Source organism: Mus caroli, unplaced genomic scaffold, assembly GCF_978045245.1.
Source record: "Mus caroli unplaced genomic scaffold, Mus_caroli_1 scaffold_9, whole genome shotgun sequence".
Lineage (NCBI taxonomy): Eukaryota > Metazoa > Chordata > Mammalia > Rodentia > Muridae > Mus > Mus caroli.
Genome location: NW_028227264.1, coordinates 32,136,151 through 32,161,725, shown reverse-complemented (window position 1 = coordinate 32,161,725; position 25,575 = coordinate 32,136,151). Strand labels below are relative to the sequence as shown.

The following is a 25,575-nucleotide window of genomic DNA, read 5'->3' as shown; positions in this document are numbered from 1 at the left end:
CTGCTTAGTAGTCACTTTTAATACATAACAACTCTAAAATCAAGGGCTTTCTTGTTCAATATGTCCACTACCTTATATCTCTTCTGGTTTAGGATAAGAGTGCTAGATTGTGGTCAGATATCCCGTGTCTGTAAGTATGAAAGAATCTTATTATACCTCATGAATAAGAGAATTATTATTGAAAGAGTCTTAGAAACTCACAGTCTGTGGGTAATGAAGAGAAGTGGGTTTGTTGGGGGGAATATTTTTATGTGTATTCAAATGCTGATTTCAGTACTGGGAGATCTAGGTGCAGTCTGGATTTTGTTATTATCATTATTATGAAGCATTTCCTGATTTAGTGTTTTAAAAAACATTGTTCTCCATCATCTTCTGATTGGTCAATAAAGAGTAATCAGACTATTAGCTGGGCAGGAGAGGAGAAGGTGGAACTTCTGTACTCAGAGAAAGAAAGAAAGGTGCTCAGGTGGGACATAGAGATTCACCACAAGGACACTGATGGCGCAGGAGCAGTCAGGGCAAGACTAAGATGGTAAGTAATGGGGCATATGACTGGGAAGTAGGCCAGGCCAGTAGAGTCGGGTTAGAATAGCTCAGAATCTGCCTACCTTAGTGCCTGAATCTTCTAATAAAAATACCAAGTCTCCATGTTATTTATTGTGAAGATAAAGGGGCTATAATTTACTTTACATGGATTGGAACCAAGTCAACTAGGGGCTACAATTTTCTTGTCAATTATAGCAAGAACAATCAAGGTAGAAGTTGCAGAATGTTCAAATTTCAGTTTACAAAGAGAGTACATATGATTGGTGCAAAACAGAAGTCCTCAGAAGGAAATGAGAGGAAGTGGATATTAAGCAATTTAAAAAGATGTTTACAAAAGAGTAAGAACCTCCTTGAACATACATGGAGTTCAGTTATCCAGCAAAGACTGAACCTTGTGCTCTAAGAACAAAAATTTAACACTGGCAGGTCCCTTTCCACCTGTCCTCATGACAACCAATTTCCCTTTCATATTACTGTTTAGTTGTGTTTCCATCACCTAGATTATCAGACAACCTCCCAATGAGTATCCCAGTCTTAATTCTCTATAATTTGCCCTTAATATTAAAACTTAAATGTTCTAACCTTTACATGTATTTACATGACTTGGTTTACTACTTTTTCTTTTTCTTGGTGGATTGTAAAATCCATTCTGTAGGAAAGCCAATGAATTCCTGAGTGGATGTGTTTTGTTGACATAGGCATGGTGTATGGCAAAGCCCTGATGAAGCTCAAAGGGCATGGCAAAGCCTTCCTAGGCTCAGAATAGTGACAGTGAGTGCAGAAAATATTACTGTAGCTTTCTCATCTCCCACCCCATGTCTGAAGACTGCTACCCTTTAGAGACTTCTCTGCTCACTAAGATTAGTCAAACCTGCCCTCTTGTTCAGGTGTATATAATAACCTTGCCTCCTTTTCTGGCTCTGTGCAAAAACCTGCCTCTCTCTTCAGCTGTGTATAATAAAGACACCGAGATTCTGGGTTGCTGAGGGGTCTATTAGATTCCCTGATCCCAGCCTTTTTGTGTTTGTGATCGTCTCTTCATCCCCTCACTTCTGTCAGGTCAGTCTCTGGGGTCATGGCCTTCCTACACTATCTAGTCTCTCCTTGCCTCTGTAGGTTCAACTAGCCCTATACCTTTTACTGCAAGTTGTGTTCAACCTAAAGTCTCTTGCCAAAATGCACCCCTTGCTGCTAGGAGCCTTTTCCCCATAGCAGTCCATCTGATGGCTCTTAAGAATGGGGGTAAACACAACTAATTACTTTACCTCAGTGTTAATAAATGTAGACCAATGAGCTACAAAGTTCCATTCTATGACAAGGTAAATGGAAAATTGTGAATTGCTATGATTGTTTTCTAAAAGTTACAAAATTGAATCTTTTTTTTTTAAAGAATTGTTTTTATTTGTGGGTATATGTGCACTTGCATGCAGAGTCTGTGGAAGCTAAAGAGTTATCGTATCTGTGGGAGCTGGAGTTACAGGTAGTTGAATCTGCTGAATATAAGTTCTGATATCTGAACTCTCCTCTGCAAGAGTGATAAGTGCTCTTACTCTGACCCAGTTCTACACCACATTGAGTTGTTTTTAATTGGCCCTTTAGTACAGAGTTTGAGAAGTGCTGATCTGTGGAACCCTTGTTGTATCACACCTCTCACCAAATTGTAGTCTCTTTAATTCTATATTTCCTCTTTGCGCACACCTTTAACCCCAGCACTCGGGAGGCAGAGGCAGGTGGATTTCTGAGTTCGAGGCCAGCCTGGTCTACAAAGTGAGTTCCAGGACAGCCAGGGCTATACTGAGAAACCCTGTCTCGAAAAACCAAAAATAAATAAATAAAATAAAAACAATACACAGGTTTTATTCACAATCTCATGATGTCTAGTACATGTAAATTTTAAAATGTCAGGGATGTAGAGTTGGCTCAGTGAGTAAGTTGCTCTTGTAAAAAGACCTGGATTCAATTACCAGCACCCACTTGGTGGCTCATCTGTAACTCCAGGGAACCAACGCCCTCTCCTGACCTCATTAGGCTTCAGGCATGCATGTGGTACACTTGCATGCATGCAGGCAAAACATCCATACACATAAAGTAATAAAATAATTCTAAATGCCTTTTTAGTGATTTTTTTTCTTTTTTTAAGAGTGATAGAGAATGTAAGTCTGAAGTGTCTGGATACCACTACCTCCCATCTCTGTGTAATTCATTTCCACCAACTAATTTAGGATGAAGAAGTTTGATGGAGAAGTTGGGGAAAAACAAAAACTCTAAACATTTGACTGCCCTTTCCGGTTTTATTCCACTTATGGAATTGTGAACACTCACCCAGGAAAGAGAATGCGTGCACATGCACAGTATTTATACACAGTCTCATTGGCTTCAGCACAAGCAGCTACAGATTTAATACATCTCCATCCAGTTCTGACAGGCTAAAATAAATGCTTTAGATTATTAGAGGTTTGTTTATGAGTATTTTGCATGTGTGTGTGTGTGTTACACATAAATGTCAGAAAGGGATACTAGATCCCTGAGAACTGATGATTTCAAGCTATGATGTAGATGCTGGGAATCGAACCCAGGTCCTCAGCAAGAGTAACAAGTACTGGTAACCACTGAGCTGTCTTTCTAGTCCAGGTTATCAAAGGTTTGCATTCTATATCCCTTGACACTCAAAAACTGGAATTTTCCTAGAAGCATTGTGAATTACAGCAATCAATACTTGCCATGTTGGAAATTAACTTTGAGCATTCACACCTTCGATCCTAGCACTTAAAAGGCAGAGGCCTCTCTATGTGATTTTTGTAGCCAACCTGGTCTGCATAGTGAGTTCCAGGACAGCCAGAGCTATATAGTGAGACCCTGTCAAGGAGAAAAAGAAAACAGAAATTCAGATCTTTTCAAAGCATGATTATATAAGTGTTAATTACATAAGCTATAGTCATTAAAACAGTGATGTGGTGAGCTTCTGGAAAATCCACTGGCTACTTTCTGTAAACACTTGCAGTTCTATATATAGTCTTCAATATCATTTGTGTGTGTGTGTGTGTGTGTGTGTGTGTGTGTGTGTGTTGGCTTCCCTGGAGCTTGCTATCCAGACCAGGCTGGCTTTGGACTCATAGAAATCTTCCTCTCTCTGCCTCCCAAGTATTGGGATTAAAGGTTTATTTCACCACATCTAGCTTTTAAAATCTTTTTTGGAAGATTTACTTGTGTTAGCACACATGCACATGTGCAGTGCCTGTGGAGGATAGAAGAGAGCATTAGATTTTCTAGACTTGGAGTTGCAGGTAGTGGTAAGCCCCCTGACATAGGTACTAGCAACTGAATTCCTGTCCTCAGAAAGGGCAAAATTTTTCATAAACACTGAGACATCTGTTTATCATCCCCGCCCCACACACACTTGGTAACTTTAAAGGAATATTTTGCACCATCATTTTCAAAGTATTTATGTGTGTGTTATATATATATAACCCGTGTGTGTGTGTGTGTGTGTGTGTTCAATATATGCATCTATAAAATCAGTCCCCCATAAAAGATGTGTGTGTGTTAGTGCCATAAAAGGTTGGGCTAGTTTTGTATTAGTCCTCATTGTCCTCATCTTCATCTTCAGTTTCTTCGTTCTCCTCAGCTGAAAGTGCAACTGGCTCTTGTGTCATCCTGAAAGCCTGTTCCTCCTCCACACTGGGATCATTGATTTCTGTAATTTCTGGTCCACTGGGATATTCTTGATAAACTGGTGGTGGGCTTGGGGGTGTGTAATTCTCCACACAGTACTTATGACCCCAGCCTATGTAGAAGTTTTCAAACTTCCTATAAGTGAAAAGAAAATAAAGTTATGTCTTACAAAAAGTCGACCCCATTATAGTAATAATGTGTTGTTACATATATTGGAACCATAATTTTTTAATGGCATTTAAAATGATAGAGTGAAATAGTCCCCAATTACATGAAATTATTTGATCTAAATTGCTAAGTTGGTTATGAAAGAAAAAAGGGCCAGTTTCTTTTTAGATGGATGTACACCCTACACCTAGAACTCCCTCAAGAACGGGCCTCCAGTTATTCAGTTATTTAATCTTTTAGAGATATTTTTCACAAAAATTCAAAAGTTGTTATCCCTTGCCTGGGTGAAGAATAAGAGGTGTGGCTAAAAATTGGTGTGTTATTGTTTCAAGCCTGATCATAGGAAATTGCAGAGGCTTCACCTTGTATGCCTCACCCCATCCCACAATAGATATAATGCATAACCAACTGATAGATATGCATAATGCATAATCCCCTCCCCTTCGCTAAAGGGAATTTCAGTCAAGGATTCTGTCTGCACACAACGTGGGCCATTTTCTTCTTAACATTTGCATTCCTAACTCAAGAGTCTTTATTCTTAGTGTTCTATCTCAGGCTAAAACCCCATTCCTACACACAGTCCCAACCCCATCTCTCATAAAAGTTCCTAAGCCTTTTCATGGGATTCCCTCTCAAGAGGTGACCTCATGAGACCCACATATCCGTGACATACACATTTCTTCAAATCTATCTGACCCTGGGAAGAGAACGATGAGGGTGAAAAGTCAAACTTTCTAGTCCTCATGCTATCATGGTAAATAATTGAAAGCATGGCTTTCATTTCTGACTTTGTGTGGGTTTTAATTTTCTTTTCATAAATTTCATCATATTCTTTCCTTATAATTCCTTCCACCACCACCCCCATTCATCCAACCCAATTTTCTATACACACACACTCTCGTGTTGACCAACTAACTCCTGAGCATGAGGCTTGCTGTAATAGCTAGTCTAACCATGGCAGCTCAGCTCTTGCCTACTCAGTTGAGCTTTTGGACATTAAGAAAGAAACAGAAACAAAACAAGTGGAACAGTGTTCTTTCTCAGAAAGGGATAAAGGAATTTTTAGTAGTCTATTGAACCTAATTCCCTTGAAAGTGATAGCATAAATAAAGCATATTTTAAGAAACATCAAAATGCTCAACCAAAATATCTAATTCAATTGTATCTTTAACTCTTCATTAGTCCCCTAACATAGTAAGCCAATGTAAAATCATGTACATTGTAGATAAATGTGACAATTAGGATGAAAGGGTACAACCCTGAATTTACTCTAGCTCTGGATTTCATGCTTGTATGACAGAATTTATTTAAATAAATCATACAATATATATCTAACATGCCAATGAGTTAAACTTGGCTTAACATTCCAGTGATAACATAATTTCCAGATCCTAAATAACTACAAAAATTGCCAGACACTAAGCAAGGCAAACATTTTCAAAGCCAAATGCATATATTAATGTACTTTCAAAATGCCCTTTGTTTCAATCTAAAGTATATGATGCAAGTTCACCTTGCTGAGTCATTTCTGTCTAGGATTTAAGTCATAAACCACATGATTTGTGACCATCTGCTAAACTTGCCTTAACATGTGTTATCTTTGCTTATTTGATTATGACTGTAAGTTGAATATGGTTGTGAATATTCTGCTTACAACTTAGTACACTCAGGAGTATGCTTGCCCTGGATGAAGAGATGAGCTCCCTGAACAAAACTATCTTTCTTCTGTCCTTTGACCAGGGAGGTGGTCAATAGATTTGACCAGAGAAAAGGATTTTGATGTTGTGCTTACCTGCTGTTGGTAAATAAAACCCTTTCCACTTTGATGTCCTGCTGAAGCTTGCACTGGGTTTACACTCAACCAAAATATAAGCTGTTGAGTTTGGTTACAAATGGCTTTGTGAGTGGCCAGATACTTACTTGCCATTGGAAAAGGCATATGCTCCAGGCCAAAGATTGGAGCGAAGGACAGCAATGGCATACTGTGGAATGAGATTTGAGGACAGCTGTGTTGTCCAAGAGGGTATATTCTGAATCCCTGGAACCCAATGAGAAATTTTCAAACTTAACCCTTAAACACATAAGAATCTACTGGTAACTGAAGTGATTTTTATAAATATGAAGCAATCAACAACATTTGCTATACAAAATTAAAAGCAGCTTGATATCAAATCAAGAGTACTTTATGAATATTCTAGATCAATATAATTTTAAGCATGCACATGTAGTACACATATATACATGCATGTATGTTATGTATAAATGTATAAAAATATTCATAAACGTTTTTGCAACAGACTTTACTAAAGAAAAGGTTTTATATTCAACAAAACTGGAAAATCTGGAATGAAATGGACCATTTTCTAGACAAATACCAAACACCTAAGTTAAATCAGGTTCACATAAACCATCTAATCTGCCCCATAACCCCTATAGAAATATAAGCAGTCATTAATAGTCTTCCAACCAAAAACAAAACAAAAAAGCCCAGGACCAGGACCAGATGGGTTTAGTGCAGAGTTCTATCAGACCTTCAAAGAAAGCCTAATAACAACACTCTTCAAACTATTCCACAAAATAGAAACAGAAGGAACACTACCCAATTCGTTTTATGAAGCCACAGTTACAGTGTATTCTCGCTTGGAGATGGAATGGTTTCTGTCTAATCAGGAACCTGTTACAATTTCCTTTCATAAGAGGACTCATAAGAGATTATTTTTCTACTTCTATGTTTAATATTCCAAATAGATTTTAAAAACTGGTTGAGTGCATACTACTTTTAGCTTTAGAAGACATCATGTATATTAAAGAGGCATTTAACTATTATAAATTATTTTGAGGACTTAAAAATGTCAATACTGAGTTGTATATTTTAAAATACATATTAATAGTTTAGTAGAAAAAAGAAAAGGTTTGTATAGTCAGGGGGAAGAGTATGATAACCAAAGGAAAGGCAATTCATTACTGTGGAAGACACTAATGAGTTTCAAGCAAAACAATATAGGAAGAAATACAAAAAGTAGCATAGATTAAGAGGCAAGTACAGACCTCCTACATTATTTTACTGTAGCTATGCTATGTGTGATACACAGAATACAAGAAAAGAATGATGCCAACTTTTCCAGTTAGTTACAGCCCATTTATGTTTGCTCTGGGCATGACCCCTTCAGCATCTTTCATGGCATAGCAGTGTAGCCATAGCATTCCAGAACCCAGGAAGGAGAGAAGGGGTGAGACCTATCTCCCTGCCCACTTTTTGAGTCTCCAATGGTGCCATATTTACTACACAATGTGTGTAACATATAGTTTATGAATTCCTCATTAACAGTCATGTAAATTTACCCAAATCTTCAGAGATTGGTGTCAAAAGAGGAGGTCCTACTTCCTGCTCTATGTAATCAGGTTCTTCCCCCTTTTCTTCATCTTCTTCCTCTTCCTCTTCTTCCTCTTCATCTTTTTGTATAGGGTTGAACCAATTACAGCGACCCTGGCAATGAATGTTGCAAGGTTTGATGTATTAATGAAAATGCTACAAATCTCAGAATATTCATATTAGTTCATAGTTCAAGATGAGACTTTTCTGTGGGAGAAATGGATCAACTATTCTGACACAGGGTCACTTTATAGGATCTCCCTGCTTAAGCTTTCAGAGTGATAGGTTTGCTGACACCATCACACACAGTTTATTCATTCTCTATACTTTTGCCAAGTATTAATCCCATCTAAGTTACTACAAGAAGCACATAACAAACCTATACTAGTTATTTCAAAAATGTTTCTATTTCTTGGAGCTACAGGTCTATGCATGCTTTAATATGGGCACAAAATTAGTGGAAATGGTAGTAATACATTTTACTAGTTTGCAATTCTTTATGTGAATGAAATAAATGATGGTTTTCAAAAATACATTTTTAATTTCTTTTAAAATGTTCTCATTGATTTTATTGATATGTTATTTTAGATTAGAAATCATCAGAAAGGTTTTAAGACCATTGAACATTTTAAAATTCCATCATTAAGGTTAGGCATTGTGGTACACACTTAATTCCAGTATTCAGGAGGCAGAGGCAGGAAGATCTCTTAGTTCATGGTTAGTCTGATCTACATAGCATGTACCTGTCTAGTCACAGATACATAATTAGACCATGTCTCAAAAAAATTCATCATTATAATTTCCTCTTTTTTAAGGATTTGGTGTGTGTGTGTGTGTCTGTGTGTGTGTGCCACATGTGTGCAGGTGTTCATGGAAGTCAGAAGAAGATATCCGATATCCTGAAGCTGGAATCACAAGCCTAAAGCAATGAGGTATCTGACAGGGATACCAGGAACCAAACTTGGGTGTTTTAGAAGATCAGAAAGGACACTCAGATGAACACTCATGTCCAGTTCTTATACTTCCTTATTTATAGAATATTCCTAAAATATAAACAGTTTTAAGACACTGCCATGATGGCTCCAGTTAAATGGTTAAGAATGGTACATATCTGGCCTTCACAGTATTCTTTTTTAGTATTTGTTTTTTTATTAGCATATATTAATTGAAAAATATTGTTTATTGTGATGTTTTCGTATAGTTATATAATGCATTTTGATGATATTTAGTCAGTTATTTTCTCTTGTATCCCTTTCCGATGCTAATTATCAGTAACAAAATTTTAAATGGGACAAGATTGGGGTTCTAATTTCTCTGATAATAACTCTTACTTGGAGTATTCAGAAGCAGCTTTTATCTATATTGATTTAGGATGAAGATGTTCTACCTGTGATGGAGGAGTGTAGCAGATGTTTCAGGGTAATGGCTCTGAGATCTTTGTCTCACATCTCACTCTATAATGAATGTATTAGCTAACGTTGTTTTACTATTTCTCCCAACAAGTCTGCCTCAACCCCTCAGTATAAAAATTAAGGTAGTCCTGCTCTCATTGGGTTTTGAGGAATGAATCACTTGTCTTTATGTAACTTATTACATATAGTGTACTTAGGACAAGAAGGTCTGAATGTATAACCACTGTAAAAAACTGGATTTTGTTTCTGCCATAATGTTTTAGTATTTCTTACATAAACATTTTATATAGTAGAGTAAAAACTATTGACAAAGTTAATACACACCAATATTTAAAATATAACAAATAGAGTAATTTTAGATCCCATTTAAATCTGTATCTATGTACTACTTGAATACTCCCATACCTGAGGAAGAATATACTGCACGTGATGAACCCAATTGGATAGAGACTCCACCAAGTCAATCACTTGGATGCCTTCAAAGTCAGGGTTTTCCTCATAGCTGTCTCGACCACCTTCCACCTCTTCTTCCTCTCCTTCCTCTTCACCAAACTGATAGAATCCTAGAGGGCTGACATGGGTCCCTGCTGAAATTCGGGCAATTTGTGCTCTTAAGTAATTGCTCTCATTTCCTGGGAAGGGTGGGTAGCTTATGACAGCTGCATCTAGTCGCCCAGTGAAAAATTTCTTGATTTTTCTTGCAGTGACAATTTGTGCAGGTGTAACTGATGGTAACCTTACCCATGGCCTTCCAGGCACATTGCAAACAAAATAGACATACTTGTTGGCACCCGTTCTACTTTCTTCCTTAGGTATAACCTGTGGGGCCTTATACAAGGACTTAGGTAATTCATCCTCCTCCTCTTCACCGGCTTCACTTCCTCCATTGTCCCTCTCCTCAGCTATCCCTTCTTCTTCCACCTCCTCTTCATCTTCACCATCACGAAATTCCACTTCAGCAACAATATAGTTCATTTCCAGACCCAAGATCTTGCCCCAGAAGCGACATCTTTGGATTGGGTGTGTATCAGTAAGTTGCTTGAGGGCGAGGAATACTCGGTAAGTCTCATCTGTCCCCAAACCAACTCCAGCTTGTTCAAAATAATAAGCTGATTCCATCACATTGGGCAGAGAACTTTCTGCCTAGGAAAACAAATATCCGTGGTTAAAGTTTTACTCATAAGAGGAATGTTTGCCTATTTTTGTGTCTTGATTCTAGCTTTACTGTTTCTTTCATGATATTTACCGAATTGTGTTAATCCCCAAACTTCAGTTCTTCCCTCAAGTATATAACTTCTTACAACAATTGTGTATTATACTCATTGATATTACAATTTTTATAGGATGCTTAGAAAGAATTTAATAATTACTAATGATAAGAATTTAACCAGGCAGCCGGGCAGTGGTGGCGCCTTTAATCCCAGCACTTGGGAGGCAGAGGCAGAGGCAGGCAGATTTCTGAGTTCGAGGCCAGCCTGGTCTACAGAGTGAGTTCCAGGACAACCAGGGCTATACAGAGAAACCCTGTCTCAGGAAAAAAAAAAGTCATCATATGATTATAGTGAAATTCATTGATTATAAAAGGCTTGAAGGGATGTTAGAAAACTCTGTTCATTAGTAGCATCTTGTTGGTCATTAGAATGGTGTGTTCATGAAGCACACCCCACTCATCTCTGAGTCCTAGTGCTCATTAATCATATTGGGATAGTTGGTAATCACTTACCATTTCCTCCTCCAGTTCTGAATCAGCACCTTCCAAATGTCCCTGGAGAAAAAGAGCCTTTTGTGTCTCTGCTATTTCATATGCTGGAAGCATCTCATTTTCATTGTGGAGTGTATCTAATTTTTTATTAAAATGTGCCATTTTCACATCTTGGCTGATATTTTCAATGATGTCAACAGCATCTGCAGGACGTTCATCTAGTATCTTGGTCAACACTTTAGAAAGATGGTCATATCTATGTAAATAGAAAATTCCAGATAACATATACATCCTGAACACTTAAAAAAGATTTGATGCAAACCCAGTTGGGTTTTAGGGAAGTTAAAAATTTTGAACTCTTAAGAGAATTTAAGTGAAGGTATTGTCTATCACTCCAGATGGAATCTAGAATTTGTTTAAGTATGTTCTATAATATGATGTAGATATTTAAGATAGTAGAGGAGGACATAGTAGCATGATATACAGTACAAATCAGTTATTTTCTCATTTCAGTTCTCAAAATGGAATCTCTTAGCTATAAGCTATATACCATCAGTGATGAACAGTTTTTACTCTCTTACCTTAAATTCTTTTTTGTTCCCCATCCTTGCCTATGGATATCTAATTATATTATATTTTACATAAAATATATTTTACATAAAATATAATATATTTAGATATCCAAGTCCCACTAACTCTTTAAGAGCTATATCCTTACCATCTTATGCATTTTAAAATCTTTTCTTCCAATCATGTCTATGCATGTGGGTATTTGCATGTGAAAGCAAGTAAGTGCCCATGGAGACTAGAACATGTCAGATCTCCTGTAATCTGCAATACAGTTGCTTGTGACCTGCCTGATATGGGTGATGGAAACCAAACTCTAGTCCTCTGAAAGAACATGAACCTCATTATTGCAGAGCCATTTCTCCAGCTCCTACATTAAAAAAAAAAGATTTATTTTATTTAATCTATTTGAGTGTTTTCCTATGCATTTCCTTATATGTGTGTACAACATTTGCATGCTGGTTCCTGAGGAGGTCAGAAGTTATTGTATCCCTGTACCCCCTGGAACTGGAGTTGACAGATAGCTGTGAATACCATGGGTGCTGCCTACTGAATCTTAATCTGCAAGAGCAACTAGTGCTCTTAACCACTGAGCCCTATTTCCAACCCCTACATCATATTTTGAAAATAACAATGTTTTCAGGCCCCCAAAGAATGCATTTTATATTGCCATCTACCCACATACACTAAAAGATAAGTTATCAAATTATTTACTTTCCCCCTTTTTCAAAACTATATTTGTTAGTTCTTTGAGAATTTTATGTGTTTGACCGTATTCACCTTCCCTTTCCCAACTCTTTCACATCCATCATGCCCTCCTCTACCACCCAACTTTGTGTCCTTTTATTTTTCCTCCACCCAGGCTAATTTGTGCTGTGCAAATATTATTAGATGTGTGATCCTCCTCTGAAGTGGTGAATGTAGTATTTTGTTCTTTTCCATTTCACAACTAAATTAGTAGAACTTCATTTATCCTCTCACCAATTAATTGTACTTTTCATAAGAGGCAATCTGTATGTCTCAAGCACCAGACTTATAGGTCTTTGAAAATCCTAGTCACACAGTTCAGTTGTTTAGAAGCAAGAGTTTTTAGAAAGCTATACTATTACGAGTTCTCATGTTAAAGCTGCAATGGATGTCAAGACCATACCTGGATAGTTGGTTACCACATGTTTAAAAGAAAGACCTAGCATGTTTTAGAAGTAACCACGTTTTCTGCTTTCCTGTAGAATACAAGATGCAGAACTTTCTGTGCTCAAATCTTAGGACAATCTTAAGAAAACGAGGATGGAAGGTCACCATAGCACTGGCCTGGGAATGAACATAAAATCAAGCTACACAAGTTCTCAATTGGTTACAAGAATGCACGCTATCACTATAGGCAGTTATACAATCTACAAACATCCTGGGGACATGCTTAGATTTCATGACTTTACAATCTCTTCCAAGCCAAGAATAAACAAACAAACAACAAGAACAACCCCACTCCTGCAAACAACCAACCAAACTATGTGTCTAGGGTCTTCAAAGACCTAAAAGAATTATCACCAGGGCCCCAGTTTTAAGTGTTAAATGCAGTTATCTCACTAATTTACTACCTTTGTATTTTATTTTTACTCCTTTTTGTCTGTCTGTTTGTCATCTGTCTATCAACTATTTACCTTTAGACAGGGTCCCACTGTGTTGCCCTGGGTGACCTGGAACATGCTGTGGAAATAGGTGGGCCTATAGCCTATTAGCCTCTACCTCCCGATCTTTGTTCTGGAATTAAAAGCCACCATATCCAGTAACTTTCTTTTTCAAATGAAATCCTTTCAGATTCTATTCTCTTTTTGTCTCCAACATATTTTCACAGAAATACCTTACTCTGCTCCTGCCCACCCCCTTTATTGTCACCCCACCCCCACTGTGATACTTACAGATTTAAGCCAGACTTGCTGCTGGTACTCAGCAGGTAGGCTTTTGCATTCTGAATGGCCACCTCAAGCATACTCTGGGCTGCTTCACTGGCTCCAACCTCAGGCTGGTCTGGATCACAGTTACTGTTTGAGTCTTCCTCTTGTAAAAGGTCAAATCTCAGCCCTTTGTGCTTGGACTTGTTCCTGCTGGCATCCCTTCGCCCACCCAGGTCAGGGTGGGGTGTCTGAGACTGCGGGAAGGGGAAGGTACTTTCCTCTGCATGGCTTGTGTAGTGAGGAGTTGATTGTTTTGCAGCAGAAGATGATTCCCAAGGATCAGAATAAGGCGTCACGGTGTCAGTGATCCCATTAGGGGTCCTCTCTGCGTGTGATGCAGCTACAGGATCCTGAGTAGTTTCAGTGTTGAGAGGAGTGGAATGAGACTCCAGAGGAGGAGGGGGAGGAGAGGATGGTCCAGCGGTGAGGTCTCCCGTAGACAGACTGGCTCTAGACTGGTGGCTCCAAGAGGGGCTCATTCTGGGCGCAGGTTCGGTGTCTGTCCTTTGTTCCTCTTCCCGGTACTCAGGTGATGGGGGACCAGGCTCCTGGGGAGAGACCTCTGACTCTCCTTGCCATAATCTCTCTGCTTCCCCTGGCTCTTGATTTTCCTTTTCTTGTTTCAGAGAGGTAGAGTTTTCCATAGGAGTTCAGAAATAAGTCACGTGAACGGAGCGTGAAGCTATGGAAGGAAACAACACGGGGCTTTGCTGAGATCTTCTAAGTGATCAATTCCTGGATCAACCTGCCTCCACAGGTTGCAAGCGTCCGGTCTCCATAGCAACCCCAGGCTGGCTTGCTCTGTGTAAAATCAAACAGCCCTGTTGCTAGGATTTGGGGGAGGAGACTAGTTTTGTGATTTGGTGAAGTCTCTGTCCCTCTTCCTAGCTCAGCCAATCGGAACCCTACCTTTCGTTTTGTTTGTTTTATTTTGTTTTGGGAACCAAGACCTGCAAGATGAGAACAAAGGTGGAACTGTGATCCGGTGTTGGAGGTCTTTTAAGGTATGACAGTTTGATCTAGGTTATGGATATGAAGTATGAGTAACGTATATAAAGTGTGGCACTTCCAAGGTCCTGAGTTCAACTCCCAGCAACCAAATAATGACTCAAAATCATCTTTGATGTGATCTGATGTCCTATTCCGGCATGTAGGTGTACATGCAGATAGAGTACTCATATACATAAAAATAAGTAAAATATTTAAATAAAATGTTTATTTAAATAGAATGGGAGGATAAATGCATAAAGTCAAACAGCATTTCTTCATTCTGTTTTCCCTACTATTTGGGTGGTAAGTATGAAACCCAAGGCCTCTGAATTCTAGGGAAGTTCCCTATTAGGACATGATGCCATAGCCTTCTACATTTTTAAAAGATAGTTTTATTTGAAACTATAATTTTCTGTTGGAAACACACCTATGTCTGCTTCCAAAGACCCAAGGAAGAGCCTGGCATACTATTCTGCAGTTTGGTTTCTTTATTTCAGTGTTGTCAGTTCTTAAACTAGAGTGTAGCTATTGCCTGCTTCACAAATGCCCCAAAGATGGGCACGTTAGGTGTAGAGACAAACATTTATAGGCCAGTGATGTTTATTCATACCAAAATGATTACCTAGTCTATCAAAATATGTAGCTTTTCTTTTCTTTCCTGAGGAGCTAAATTCATGGATTAAATTAAAATCCACCATGCTTCAAATTAACTTCTAAGAGTTCTTCAACACTATAGCATGACTCTAAATACAAATGCACATTTGTTTTTCTGTATTTCCCTATAGGTGTCCTCAATAAATTTCTGAGACCTTAATTTCAGTCTCATTTACAAGTTTAACTTTATAAGTTTTACATTATATTGCGAATCTCTAACAAATTGTTTATTTGAGTTTATCTCTTCAGCTCAATGTCATATGACCTTGACATAATGCAAGTGTATAAATAAAAAGTATTCAGATACAAAATTCTTAGTTCTGTGTCATAAATATATTTGAGGAAACCCTCAAGCCTTCTTCTCTTCAAGAAGCATGCTTTCATTAGCCAAAGTCAAAGAAGACCTAATACAAATACTCTTCAAACTATTCCACAAAATAGAAACAGAAGGAACACTACTTAATATGTTCTAAGAAGCCACAGTTATGCTGATACCTAAACCACACAAAGACCCAACAAAGAAAGAGAACTTCAGACCAATTTCCCTTATAAATATTGATGCAACAATACTCAACAACATTCTTGCAAATCTAATCCAAGAACACATTAAAACAATCATTCACCATGGTCAAGTAGGTTTCATCCCAGGGATGCAGGAATAGTTCAATATAAGGAAATTGCTCAATGTAATCCACTATATAGACAATTCAACCAAAAAAAAAAAATCACATGATTATCTCAGTAGATGCTGAAAAAGCCTTTGACAAAATACAGCAACCCTTCATGTTAAAAGTTTGGGAAAGATCAAAAATTCAAAACACATACCTAAGCAAAATAAAAGCAATATACAACAAACCAATAGCCAACATCAAATTAAATGGAGAGATACTTGAATCAGTCTCATAAAATCAGGTACAAGGTAAGGCTGCCCACTCTCTCCCTATTTATTTAATATAGTAGTACTCAAAGTTTTAGCCAGAACATTTAGACAACAAAAGGTCAAAAGGATACAAATTGCAAAGGAAGAATTCAAGATATCACTATTTGAGTGTGATAAGATAGGTGACCCCTAAAATTCTACCAGAGAACTCCTGCAGTTGATAAACAGCTTCAGCAAAGTGGCTTGATATAAAATTAACTCAACAAATCAGGAGCCTTCCTCTACTCAGAGGATAAATGGGCTGACAAGGAAAATGGGGAAATGACACCTTCCACAATAGACACAAATAATATAAAATATCTTGGTGTGACTCTAATCAAGCAGGTGAAAGATCTGTATGACAAGAATTTCAAGTCTCCGAAGAAAGAAACAGAAGGAGATCTCAGAAGATAGAAAGATCACCCATGTTCATGGATCGGCAGGATTAATATAGTAAAAATGGCCATCTTGCCAAAAGCAATCTACAGATTCAATTCAAATTCCCATCAAAATTCCAACTCAATTTTTAACAGAGGTAGAAAGAGCAATTCTCAAATTCATCTGGAATAACAACAACAACAACAAAAAACCCCAGGATAGCAAAACCTTATTCTCAACAGTAAAAGAACTTCTGGGGAAATCACCATCTCTGATTTCAAGCTGTACTACAGAACAATAATGTTAAAAAACCACATGATACTGGAACAGACACAGGTATGTAGATCAATGGAATAGAATTGAAGACCCAGAAATGAATCCAGACACCTATGGTCACTTGATCTTTGACAAAGAAACCAAAGCCATTTTCTTTCTTTCTTTTTTTTTTTATTTCATAAGATCCATTTATTATATTCCCTCTTTTTAAATTGTCTAAACACATTTATTTTGAGAAAAATATTTTTTTAATAATTTATTTTTTTATTAGGTATTTTCCTTGTTTGCATTTTCAATGCTATCCCAAAAGTCCCCCATACCCACCCTCCCAATCCCCTACCCACCCACTCCCCCTTTTTGGCCCTGGGGTTCCCCTGTACTGGGGCATATAAAGTTTGCAAGTCCAATGGGCCTCTCTTTGCAGTGATGGCCGACTAGGCCATCTTTTGATACATATGCAGCTAGAGACAAGAGCTCTGGGGTACTGGTTAGTTCATATTGTTGTTCCACCTATAGGGTTGCAGTTCCCTTTAGCTCCTTGGGTAATTTCTCTAGCTCCTCCATTGGGGGCCGTGTGATCCATCCAATAGCTGACTGTGATCATCCACTTCTGTGTTTGCTAGGCCCCGGCATAGTCTCACAAGACACAGCTATATCTGGGTCCTTTCAGCAAAATCTTGCTAGTGTATGCAATGGTGTCAGCGTTTGGAAGCTGATTATGGGATGGATCCCTGCATATGGCAATCACTACATGGTCCATCCTTTCGTCACAGCTCCAAATTTTGTCTCTGTAACTCCTTCCATGGGTGTTTAGTTCCCATTTCTAAGAAGGGGCAAAGTGTCCACACTTTGGTCTTCGTTCTTCTTGAATTTCATGCGTTTAGCAAATCGTATCTTATATCTTGGGTATCCTAAGTTTCTGGGCTAATATCCACTTATCAGTGAGTACATATTGTGCGATTTCCTTTGTGATTGGGTTACCTCACTCAGGATGATGCCCTCTAGGTCCATCCATTTGCCTAGGAATTTCATAAATTCATTGTTTTTAATAGGTGAGTAGTACTCCATTGTATAAATGTACCACATTTTCTGTATCCATTCCTCTATTGAGGGGCATCTGGGTTCTTTCCAGCTTCTGGCTATTATAAATAAGGCTGCTATGAACATAGTGGAGCATGTGTCCTTCTTACCGGTTGGGACATCTTCTGGATATATGCCCAGGAGAGGTATTGCGGGATCCTCTGGTAGTACTATGTCCAATTTTCTGAGGAACCGCCAGACTGATTTCCAGAGTGGCTGTAAAAGCTTGCAATCCCACCAACAATGGAGGAGTGTTCCTCTTTCTCCACATCCTCGCCAGCATCTGCTGTCACCTGAATTTTTGATCTTAGCCATTCTGACTGGAGTGAAGTGGAATCTCAGGGTTGTTTTGATTTGCATTTCCCTGATGATTAAGGATGTTGAACATTTTTTCAGGTGCTTCTCAGCCATTTGGTATTCCTCAGGTGAGAATTCTTTGTTCAGCTCTGAGCCCCATTTTTTAATGGGGTTATTTGATTTTCTGGAGTCCAGCTTCTTGAGTTCTTTGTATATATTGGATATTAGTCCCCTATCCGATTTTGGATAGGTAAAGATCCTTTCCCAATCTGTTGGTGGCCTTTTTGTCTTATTGATGGTGTCTTTTGCCTTGCAGAAGCTTTGCAATTTTATGAGGTCCCATTTATCGATTCTCGATCTTACAGCACAAGCCATTGCTGTTCTATTCAGGAATTTTTCCCCTGTACCCATATCTTCGAGGCTTTTCCCTACTTTCTCCTCTATAAGTTTCAGTGTCTCTGGTTTTATGTGGACTTCCTTAATCCACTTAGATTTGACCTTAGTACAAGGAGATAGAAATGGATCAATTCGCATTTTTCTACATGATAACCACCAGTTGTGCCAGCACCATTTGTTGAAAATGCTGTCTTTTTTCCACTGGATGGTTTTAGCTCCCTTGTCAAAGATCAAGGGACCATAGGTGTGTGGGTTCAACTCTGGGTCTTCAATTTTGTTCCATTGGTCTACTTGTCTGTCACTATACCAATACCATGCAGTTTGTATCACAATTGCTCTGTAGTAAAGCTTTAGGACCGGCATGGTGATTCCACCAGAGGTTCTTTTATCCTTGAGAAGAGTTTTTGCTATCCTAGGTTTTTTGTTATTCCAGATGAATTTGCAGATTGCACTTTCTAATTCCTTGAAGAATTGAGTTGGAATTTTGATCCGGATTGCATTGAATTTCTAGATTGCTTTTGGCAAGATAGCCATTTTTACAATGTTGATCCTGCCAATCCATGAGCATGGGAGATCTTTCCATCTTCTGAGATCTTCTTTAATTTCTTTCTTCAGAGACTTGAAGTTTTTATCATACAGATCTTTCACTTCCTTAGTTAGAGTCACGCCAAGATATTTTATATTATTTGTGACTATTGAGAAGGGTATTGTTTCCCTAATTTCTTTCTCAGCCTGTTTATCCTTATTATAGAGAAAGGCCATTGACTTGTTTGAGTTAATTTTATATCCAGCTACTTCAATGAAGCTATTTATCAGGTTTAGGAGTTCTCTGGTGGAATTTTTAGGGTCACTTATATATACTATCATATCATCTGCAAAAAGTGATATTTTGACTTCTTCCTTTCCAATTTGTATTCCCTTGATCTCCTTTTGTTTTCTAATTGCTCTGGCTAGGACTTCAAGTACAACCCAACTCATTCTATGAAGCCACAATTACTCTGATACCTAAACCACAAAAAGACTCAACAAAGATAGAGAACTTCAGACCAATTTCCCTTATGAATATCGATGCAAAAATCCTCAATAAAGTTCTTGCTAACCGAATCCAAGAACACATCAAAACAATCATCCATCCTGACCAAGTAGGTTTCATCCCAGGGATGCAAGGATGGTTCAATATACAGAAATCCATCAACGTAATCCAGTATATAAACAAACTCAAAGACAAAAAAACACATGATCATTTCCTTAGATGCTGAGAAAGCATTTGACAAAATCCAACACCCATTCATGATAAAAGTCTTGGAAAGTTCAGGAATTCAAGGCCCATATCTAAACATGATAAAAGCAATTTACAGCAAACCAGTAGCCAACATCAAAGTAAATGGTGAGAAGCTGGAAGCAATCCCATTAAAATCAGGGACTAGACAAGGCTGTCCACTCTCTCCCTACCTATTCAACATTGTACTTGAAGTCCTAGCCAAAGCCATTTTCAACAAATGGTGGTAATTCAACTGCTGGTCTGTATGTAGAAGAATGCAAATCGATACATTTTTATCTCCTGCTCAAGGCCATGTGGATCAAGGACCTCCACATAAAACTAGATATGCTAAATTTATTAGAAGAAAAATGGGAAAAAGCCTTGAATGTATTGGCACAGTGGAACATTTCCTGAACAGAACATGAATGGCTCAGGCTTTAAGATCAACAATTGACAAATAGATCTCATAAAATTGAAAAGCTTTTGTAAGGCAAAGGACACTGTCAATAGGATAAAATGGTGACTTACAGACTGTAGAAAGATCTTTAATAACCCTACATTCAGTAGAGGGCTAATATCCAAAATATACAAAGAACATTGGAGGACCAAATGACCCTATTAAAAATGGGATACAGAGCTAAACAAATAATTCTTAGCTGAGGAATATAAAATGGGCAAGAAGCACCTAGAGAAATGTTCAACATTTTTAATCATCAGGGAAATGCAAATCAAAACATCTGTGAGATTCTACCTCATATCAATAACTCAGGGGACAGTAGATGCTTTCAAGGATGTAGAGAAAGAGAAAAGCTCCTTCATTGCTGGTGGGATTGAAAGCTGGTAAAACCAGTTTGGAATACAATCTGGTGGTTCCTCAGAAAATTGGATGTTGAGTGTAGTTTTAAAAACATGGTACTGCCTTTGCTAGGAGCTCTGACCCTGGAGCTGTTGCCTGAGTTCTGGCCCCTCCAGCTTCCCTTTTGTTCCTCCCAGCTTAGCTTTGCCAAGCCTCCAGCTCCAAACCTGCTTCTCTACCCACTTTTGCTTCACTGTTGGAAAACACTCAGACAGTTTTATTACTTTAGAATTGGCCTACTAACACAGTTGCTGGGCTCAAATACCTCCACCCAGAAATGTGTGCCCTTTTATTATTCTCATCTCTCCTCCTGCCCTAAGCTTAATGGCTCCTATCAGCTAGCCTCCTTGAACTTCCTTGACTATCCACTGGTGGTTGAGGCCACTGGTGCTAGCTTCCGCAAGATCTTAATGATTGGTTTGTGATACTTCTTCCAAAGCCTGGCTGAAAAGCCCCTCTTCTTGCTGCCTCTCTTTTTCCTCCTGGGACCTGGAAGTCCTACCTGTTCCTTCTGCCCAGCAATTGGATCCTGGTCTTATTTTTGACCAAACAAAGAACCAATTAGGGAAACAGACTTTAATATCAACACCTCCTCCTACAATTGGAAATATTTCTAACTGAAGACCCAGCTATACCACTACTGGGCAGATACTGGTAAAGATGCTCCAAATACAAGGACCTATGCTGTACTATGTTCATGACAGCCTTTCAAAATAATAGACAGAAGCTAGAAACAACCCAGATGTCCTTCAACAGAGGAATGGATACAGAAAATGTGGTACATTTACACAATGGAGTCTTACTCAACTATTAAAAACAATGACTTCATGAAACTTACAGGCAAATAGATGGAATTAGAAAATAGCATCCTGAGTGAGGTAACCCAGACACAAAAGAACACATGTGGTATGTACTCACTGATAAGTGGATATTAGCCCAAACACTCAGAATACCCATGATATAACTCACAGACAATATGGAGCTTAAGAAGAAGGAAGAACAAAGTGTAGGTGTTTCAGTTCTACTTAGAAGAGGGAACAAAACAATCACAGGAGTTAGGAAGGGGAGGAACCTGAGAGGAATAGAAGGGAAAGGGGAAAAAGGGGGCAGGATTAGGTATGGGAAGGGACAGTAGAGAAGTATGTAGGGTCAGGAAAATGAATCAAAATATGTAGCGGTGGGGGATGGAGAACTAGTGGTAGCCACTAGAAAGTCCCAAATGCCAAGGAACCTAGAAGTTCCCAGGAGTCAGTGGGGATGACATTAGCTGAAATACCCAACAAAGGGGAGATAGAACCTGTAGAGACCACCTCCAGTAGATAGGCATGACCCTGAATTGAGGGTTGGGTTAACCCACACGTCTCAAAAATTTTAACACAGAATTGTTCCTGTCTAATGGAAACACAGAGACAAAATAATATGGAGCAGAGACTGAAGGAAAGGCCATCCAGAGACCACTCCACCTTGGGATCCATCCTATCTGCAGCCACCAAATTCTGAGACTATTCCTGAACAGCTAGTCTTGTAGTAGAAGGTTAAATTTGCTGGTATCATACCTTCAGATTTTAAAATTACTTCATTACATTTTACCTATTTTCATTTGTTTATGCATTTATGCATAGTATTTGTTTACTTTTGTATCATACACAAACACATTCTCCCAGAGGACAACTTGTAGGTGCTAGTTCTCTCCATCCACTCTGTATGTCTTGAGGATTGAATTTAAGTTATCGGGATTGGCAGTGTAAGTCGGCAGCAGAGTGTAACATTTAATTCATACTTTTCTACAATGAAATGTGAGTGTGATACCACAGGCTTTAGCTTAGTGTACCCTTGATATCATATTTTACTCTGACTATTTCCTCTTTGGTTAGGAAAGTTAAATGTTTCTTACCCTAGAATAACACAAGAACTGTGTTTCTGTGTTTTGGTGTGACTATGTTTCTGTTCTTCAAAGGCCTTCAGTACCAGGGCTTATTCTTATTTTTGTTTCCCTGTTTCTTTTTTCATCCCTTTGGTTCCAGTTACTTCATATTAATCTCCTATGCAGTAGAAATTAATTCTTCATTGTAGAAAAGTATGAATTAAATGCTATACTATTGATTCATTCAACTTGGCTTGGTCTGGTTTTTCCTTCATGGACAGTGGTCTCATAGGATTAGATTATTTATATCACTCCCTGCTTCCCTCCATTATGAGCCTATTATATAACAGCATAAATTTAGTAAATATATCAAAAAAGATTCTAGGTTTTTATTTGTTCATGATTATACAAAAAGTAAAGGCCGACACTCTGCTGCCTACTTACACTGCGCTTCTAGCCCTATCCTTCGTGGATTGCAATGGAAGAAGAAATCACTGCACTCGTCATTGACAATGACTACAGCATCTTTCTCCTTGGATAAGAGTTATGAGCTGCCTGATGGAGGCACCCAGCACAATGAAGATTAAGATCATTGCTCCCCCTGAGCGCAAGTACTCAGTCTGGATTGGCGGCTCCATCCTGGCCTCACTGTCCACTTTCCAGCAGATGAGAATCAGCAAGCAGGACTACGATGAGTCGGGGCCCCTCCATCGTCCACTGCAAATGCTTCTAGATGGACTAAGCAGGTGCCAGGCATCTGCTGTATGAGTTGATTCTGAAGTATCGATTTGCCCTGGCAAATGTACACACCTCATGTTAGCCTCATGAAACTGGAATAAGCCTTTAAAAAGAAATTTGTCTTTGAAGCTTGTATCTGATATCAGCACTGGATCGTAGAACTTGTTGCTGATTTTTGACCTTGTATTTAAGTTAACTGCTCCCTTGGTATATGATTAATACCCTGTGCATATCTTGATTTAGTCCTTAGTTCATGTGGCTTAGTCACTTGGTGGCTGGGGAGAGCACACTGTGGAAGAGAAATCACCAATCTGGTGGATCTCTGTGAGCTCCACGTAGTGATCTGTGCAGGGTATTAACCGACAGCAGACGTCCAGGTTTCCCGAGGCTGGCAAGGGCTCCTGAACCAGTTGCCACTCCTTCTTGCTAGTCTAACACGGTGGGAAAGTCCAAGCCTTAGGACCCAGTTTCCGTTCTGGTTTTTCCCTCCTGACCGCCATGGGTTGTTACTTGCCCTGAGTAGGGAACGTTTGCATCGACACCTGTATATGTATCCATTCTTTTAATTTATGTAAGGTTTTTTGTACTTAATTTTTTTAGAAATGACAAATTTTGGTTTTCTACTGTTCAGTGAGAACCTTAGGCCCCAACAACACGTCATTGTGTAAAGAAAAATAAAAGTGCCACAGTAACTTACAAAATAAATAGATAGATAGATAGATAGATAGATAGATAGATAGATAGATAGATAGATTAAGTGAAGGCCTAATGAGATGCTTCCAATTTAGGAATAATTAAAATTAAGAACATTAATGAATTTTCACATCAGTTATTTTTCTAGAATCATTGAATTTTAAACAATTTCAATAATATGCTTTATCTGTATCATACACTCTACATGATATGCTATTCAAGTGGAAATCTGTTCCCAAATTTTAAATGTAAATGTAAATATGAATGATTCATTCTTTTAAGGAGTTTCATTAAATGCACACTGAGTTCTACTTTAAACTATTGGGTAATTCACAAAATGTCTCCAAGTCCTATTTTTCTCCCAGCAATAATTGTCCTCCTTTGCATGCCAAATTAGTTCTGTTAATGAGTTAAGCAAGAAAGTGAAAGATATCTACCAATAATATGTAAAGACACCAAATAAAGCAACTGAAGAAGACACTAAGGGGTGGAAAGCAATCTCACATAGTAGCAGGACTATTTTGCAGTTAATTACACATTCTATGTAGTCTCCTTGTTCTTGTGTTCCTTAAGGCAAAGAATTTACACCAGGGGCATGCAGAGTGAGCAGGTAGTCTAGATTATATTTTGCAGCGGTTGAGAGCAAAGGAGAAGGTAAGCACATCTTCCAGAGTGGAGGGCAGTCTAAACTGAGCTTCAATATCAAGACTGTTTCTACTACCTAGACTTACCAGTCTTGGCTTACCATTTCTGTTCATCTCACCCGTTTTTTTTTTTTTTTTTTTCCCACTGTTTTTTTTTATTACATATTTTCCTCAATTACATTTCCAATGCTATCCCAAAAGTCCCCCATACCGCCCCCCACTTCCCTACCCTCCCATTCCCATTCTTTTGGCCCTGGCATTCCCCTATATTGGGGCATATAAAGTTTGCAAGTCCAATGGGCCTCTCTTTACAGTGATGGCCGACTAGGCCATCTTTCGATACATATGCAGCTAGAGACAAGAGCTCCGGGGTACTGGTTAGTTCATCATGTTGTTCCAACTATAGGGTTGCAGATCCCTTTAGCTCCTTGGGTACTTTCTCTAGCTTCTCCATTGGGAGCCCTGTGATACATCCAATAGCTGACTGTGAGCATCCACTCCTGTGTTTGCTAGGCCCCTGCATAGTCTCACAAGAGATAGTTATCTTTGGGTACTTTCAGCAAAATCTTGCTAGTGTATGCAATGGTGTCAGCGTTTAGAAGCTGATTATGGGATGGATCCCTGGATACGGCAGTCTCTAGATGGTCCATCCTTTCATCACAGCTCCAAACTTTGTCTCTGTAACTCCTTCCATGGGTGTTTTGTTCCCAATTCTAAGAAGGGGCACAGTGTCCACATTTTGGTCTTCATTCTTCTTGAGTTTCATGCGTTTAGCAAATTGTATCTTATATCTTGGGTATCCTAAGTTTTGGGCTAATATCCACTTATCAGTGAATACATATTGTGTGAGTTCCTTTGTGATTGTGTTACCTCACTCAAGATGATGCCCTCCAGGTCCATCCATTTGGCTAGGAATTTCATAAATTCATTCTTTTTAATAGCTGAGTAGTACTCCATTGTGTAAATGTACCATATTTTCTGTATCCATTCCTCTGTTGAGGGACATCTGGGTTCTTTCCAGCTTCTGGCTATTATAAATAGGGCTGCTATGAACATAGTGGAGCATTTGTCCTTCTTACCGGTTGGGACATCTTCTGGATATATGCCCAGAAGAGGTATTGCTGGATCCTCCAG

The 25,575-nt window shown here is 38.6% G+C and overlaps 1 protein-coding gene and 1 long non-coding RNA gene across 2 annotated transcripts; one reads left to right on the top strand and one right to left on the bottom strand.

Annotated features, from left to right (window-relative positions):
* Window positions 1-83: 83 nt before the first annotated feature.
* On the bottom strand, window positions 84-14,174 carry Rsph4a (radial spoke head component 4A). Its single transcript, XM_021175099.3, has 6 exons — window positions 13,360-14,174; window positions 10,895-11,129; window positions 9,577-10,314; window positions 7,729-7,873; window positions 6,307-6,424; window positions 84-4,353 (listed from the first exon to the last, which is right to left on the bottom strand). The coding sequence occupies exons 1-6, from the start codon at window positions 14,037-14,039 to the stop codon at window positions 4,122-4,124; spliced, it is 2,148 nt and encodes a 715-aa protein (XP_021030758.1). The 5' UTR covers window positions 14,040-14,174; the 3' UTR covers window positions 84-4,121.
* A 116-nt stretch (window positions 14,175-14,290) lies between these two features.
* LOC147002612 (uncharacterized) lies at window positions 14,291-24,023 on the top strand. The gene is made up of 3 exons (XR_015048388.1): window positions 14,291-14,399; window positions 16,301-16,672; window positions 21,883-24,023. It is a non-coding gene; the product is annotated as an uncharacterized LOC147002612 (long non-coding RNA).
* The last annotated feature ends 1,552 nt before the right edge of the window (window positions 24,024-25,575 follow it).

Excerpts from the sequence above, each read along its gene's own strand:
- Rsph4a (XM_021175099.3), bottom strand. The coding sequence starts at position 14,039 with ATGGAAAACTCTACCTCTCTGAAACAAGAAAAGGAAAATCAAGAGCCA. Across the intron at positions 10,315-10,894 it reads CAGAACTGGAGGAGGAAATG|GCAGAAAGTTCTCTGCCCAA; the intron begins GTAAGTGATTAC and ends TTGTTTTCCTAG. Across the intron at positions 6,425-7,728 it reads ACCAATCTCTGAAGATTTGG|GGATTCAGAATATACCCTCT; the intron begins GTAAATTTACAT and ends ATTGGGTTCCAG.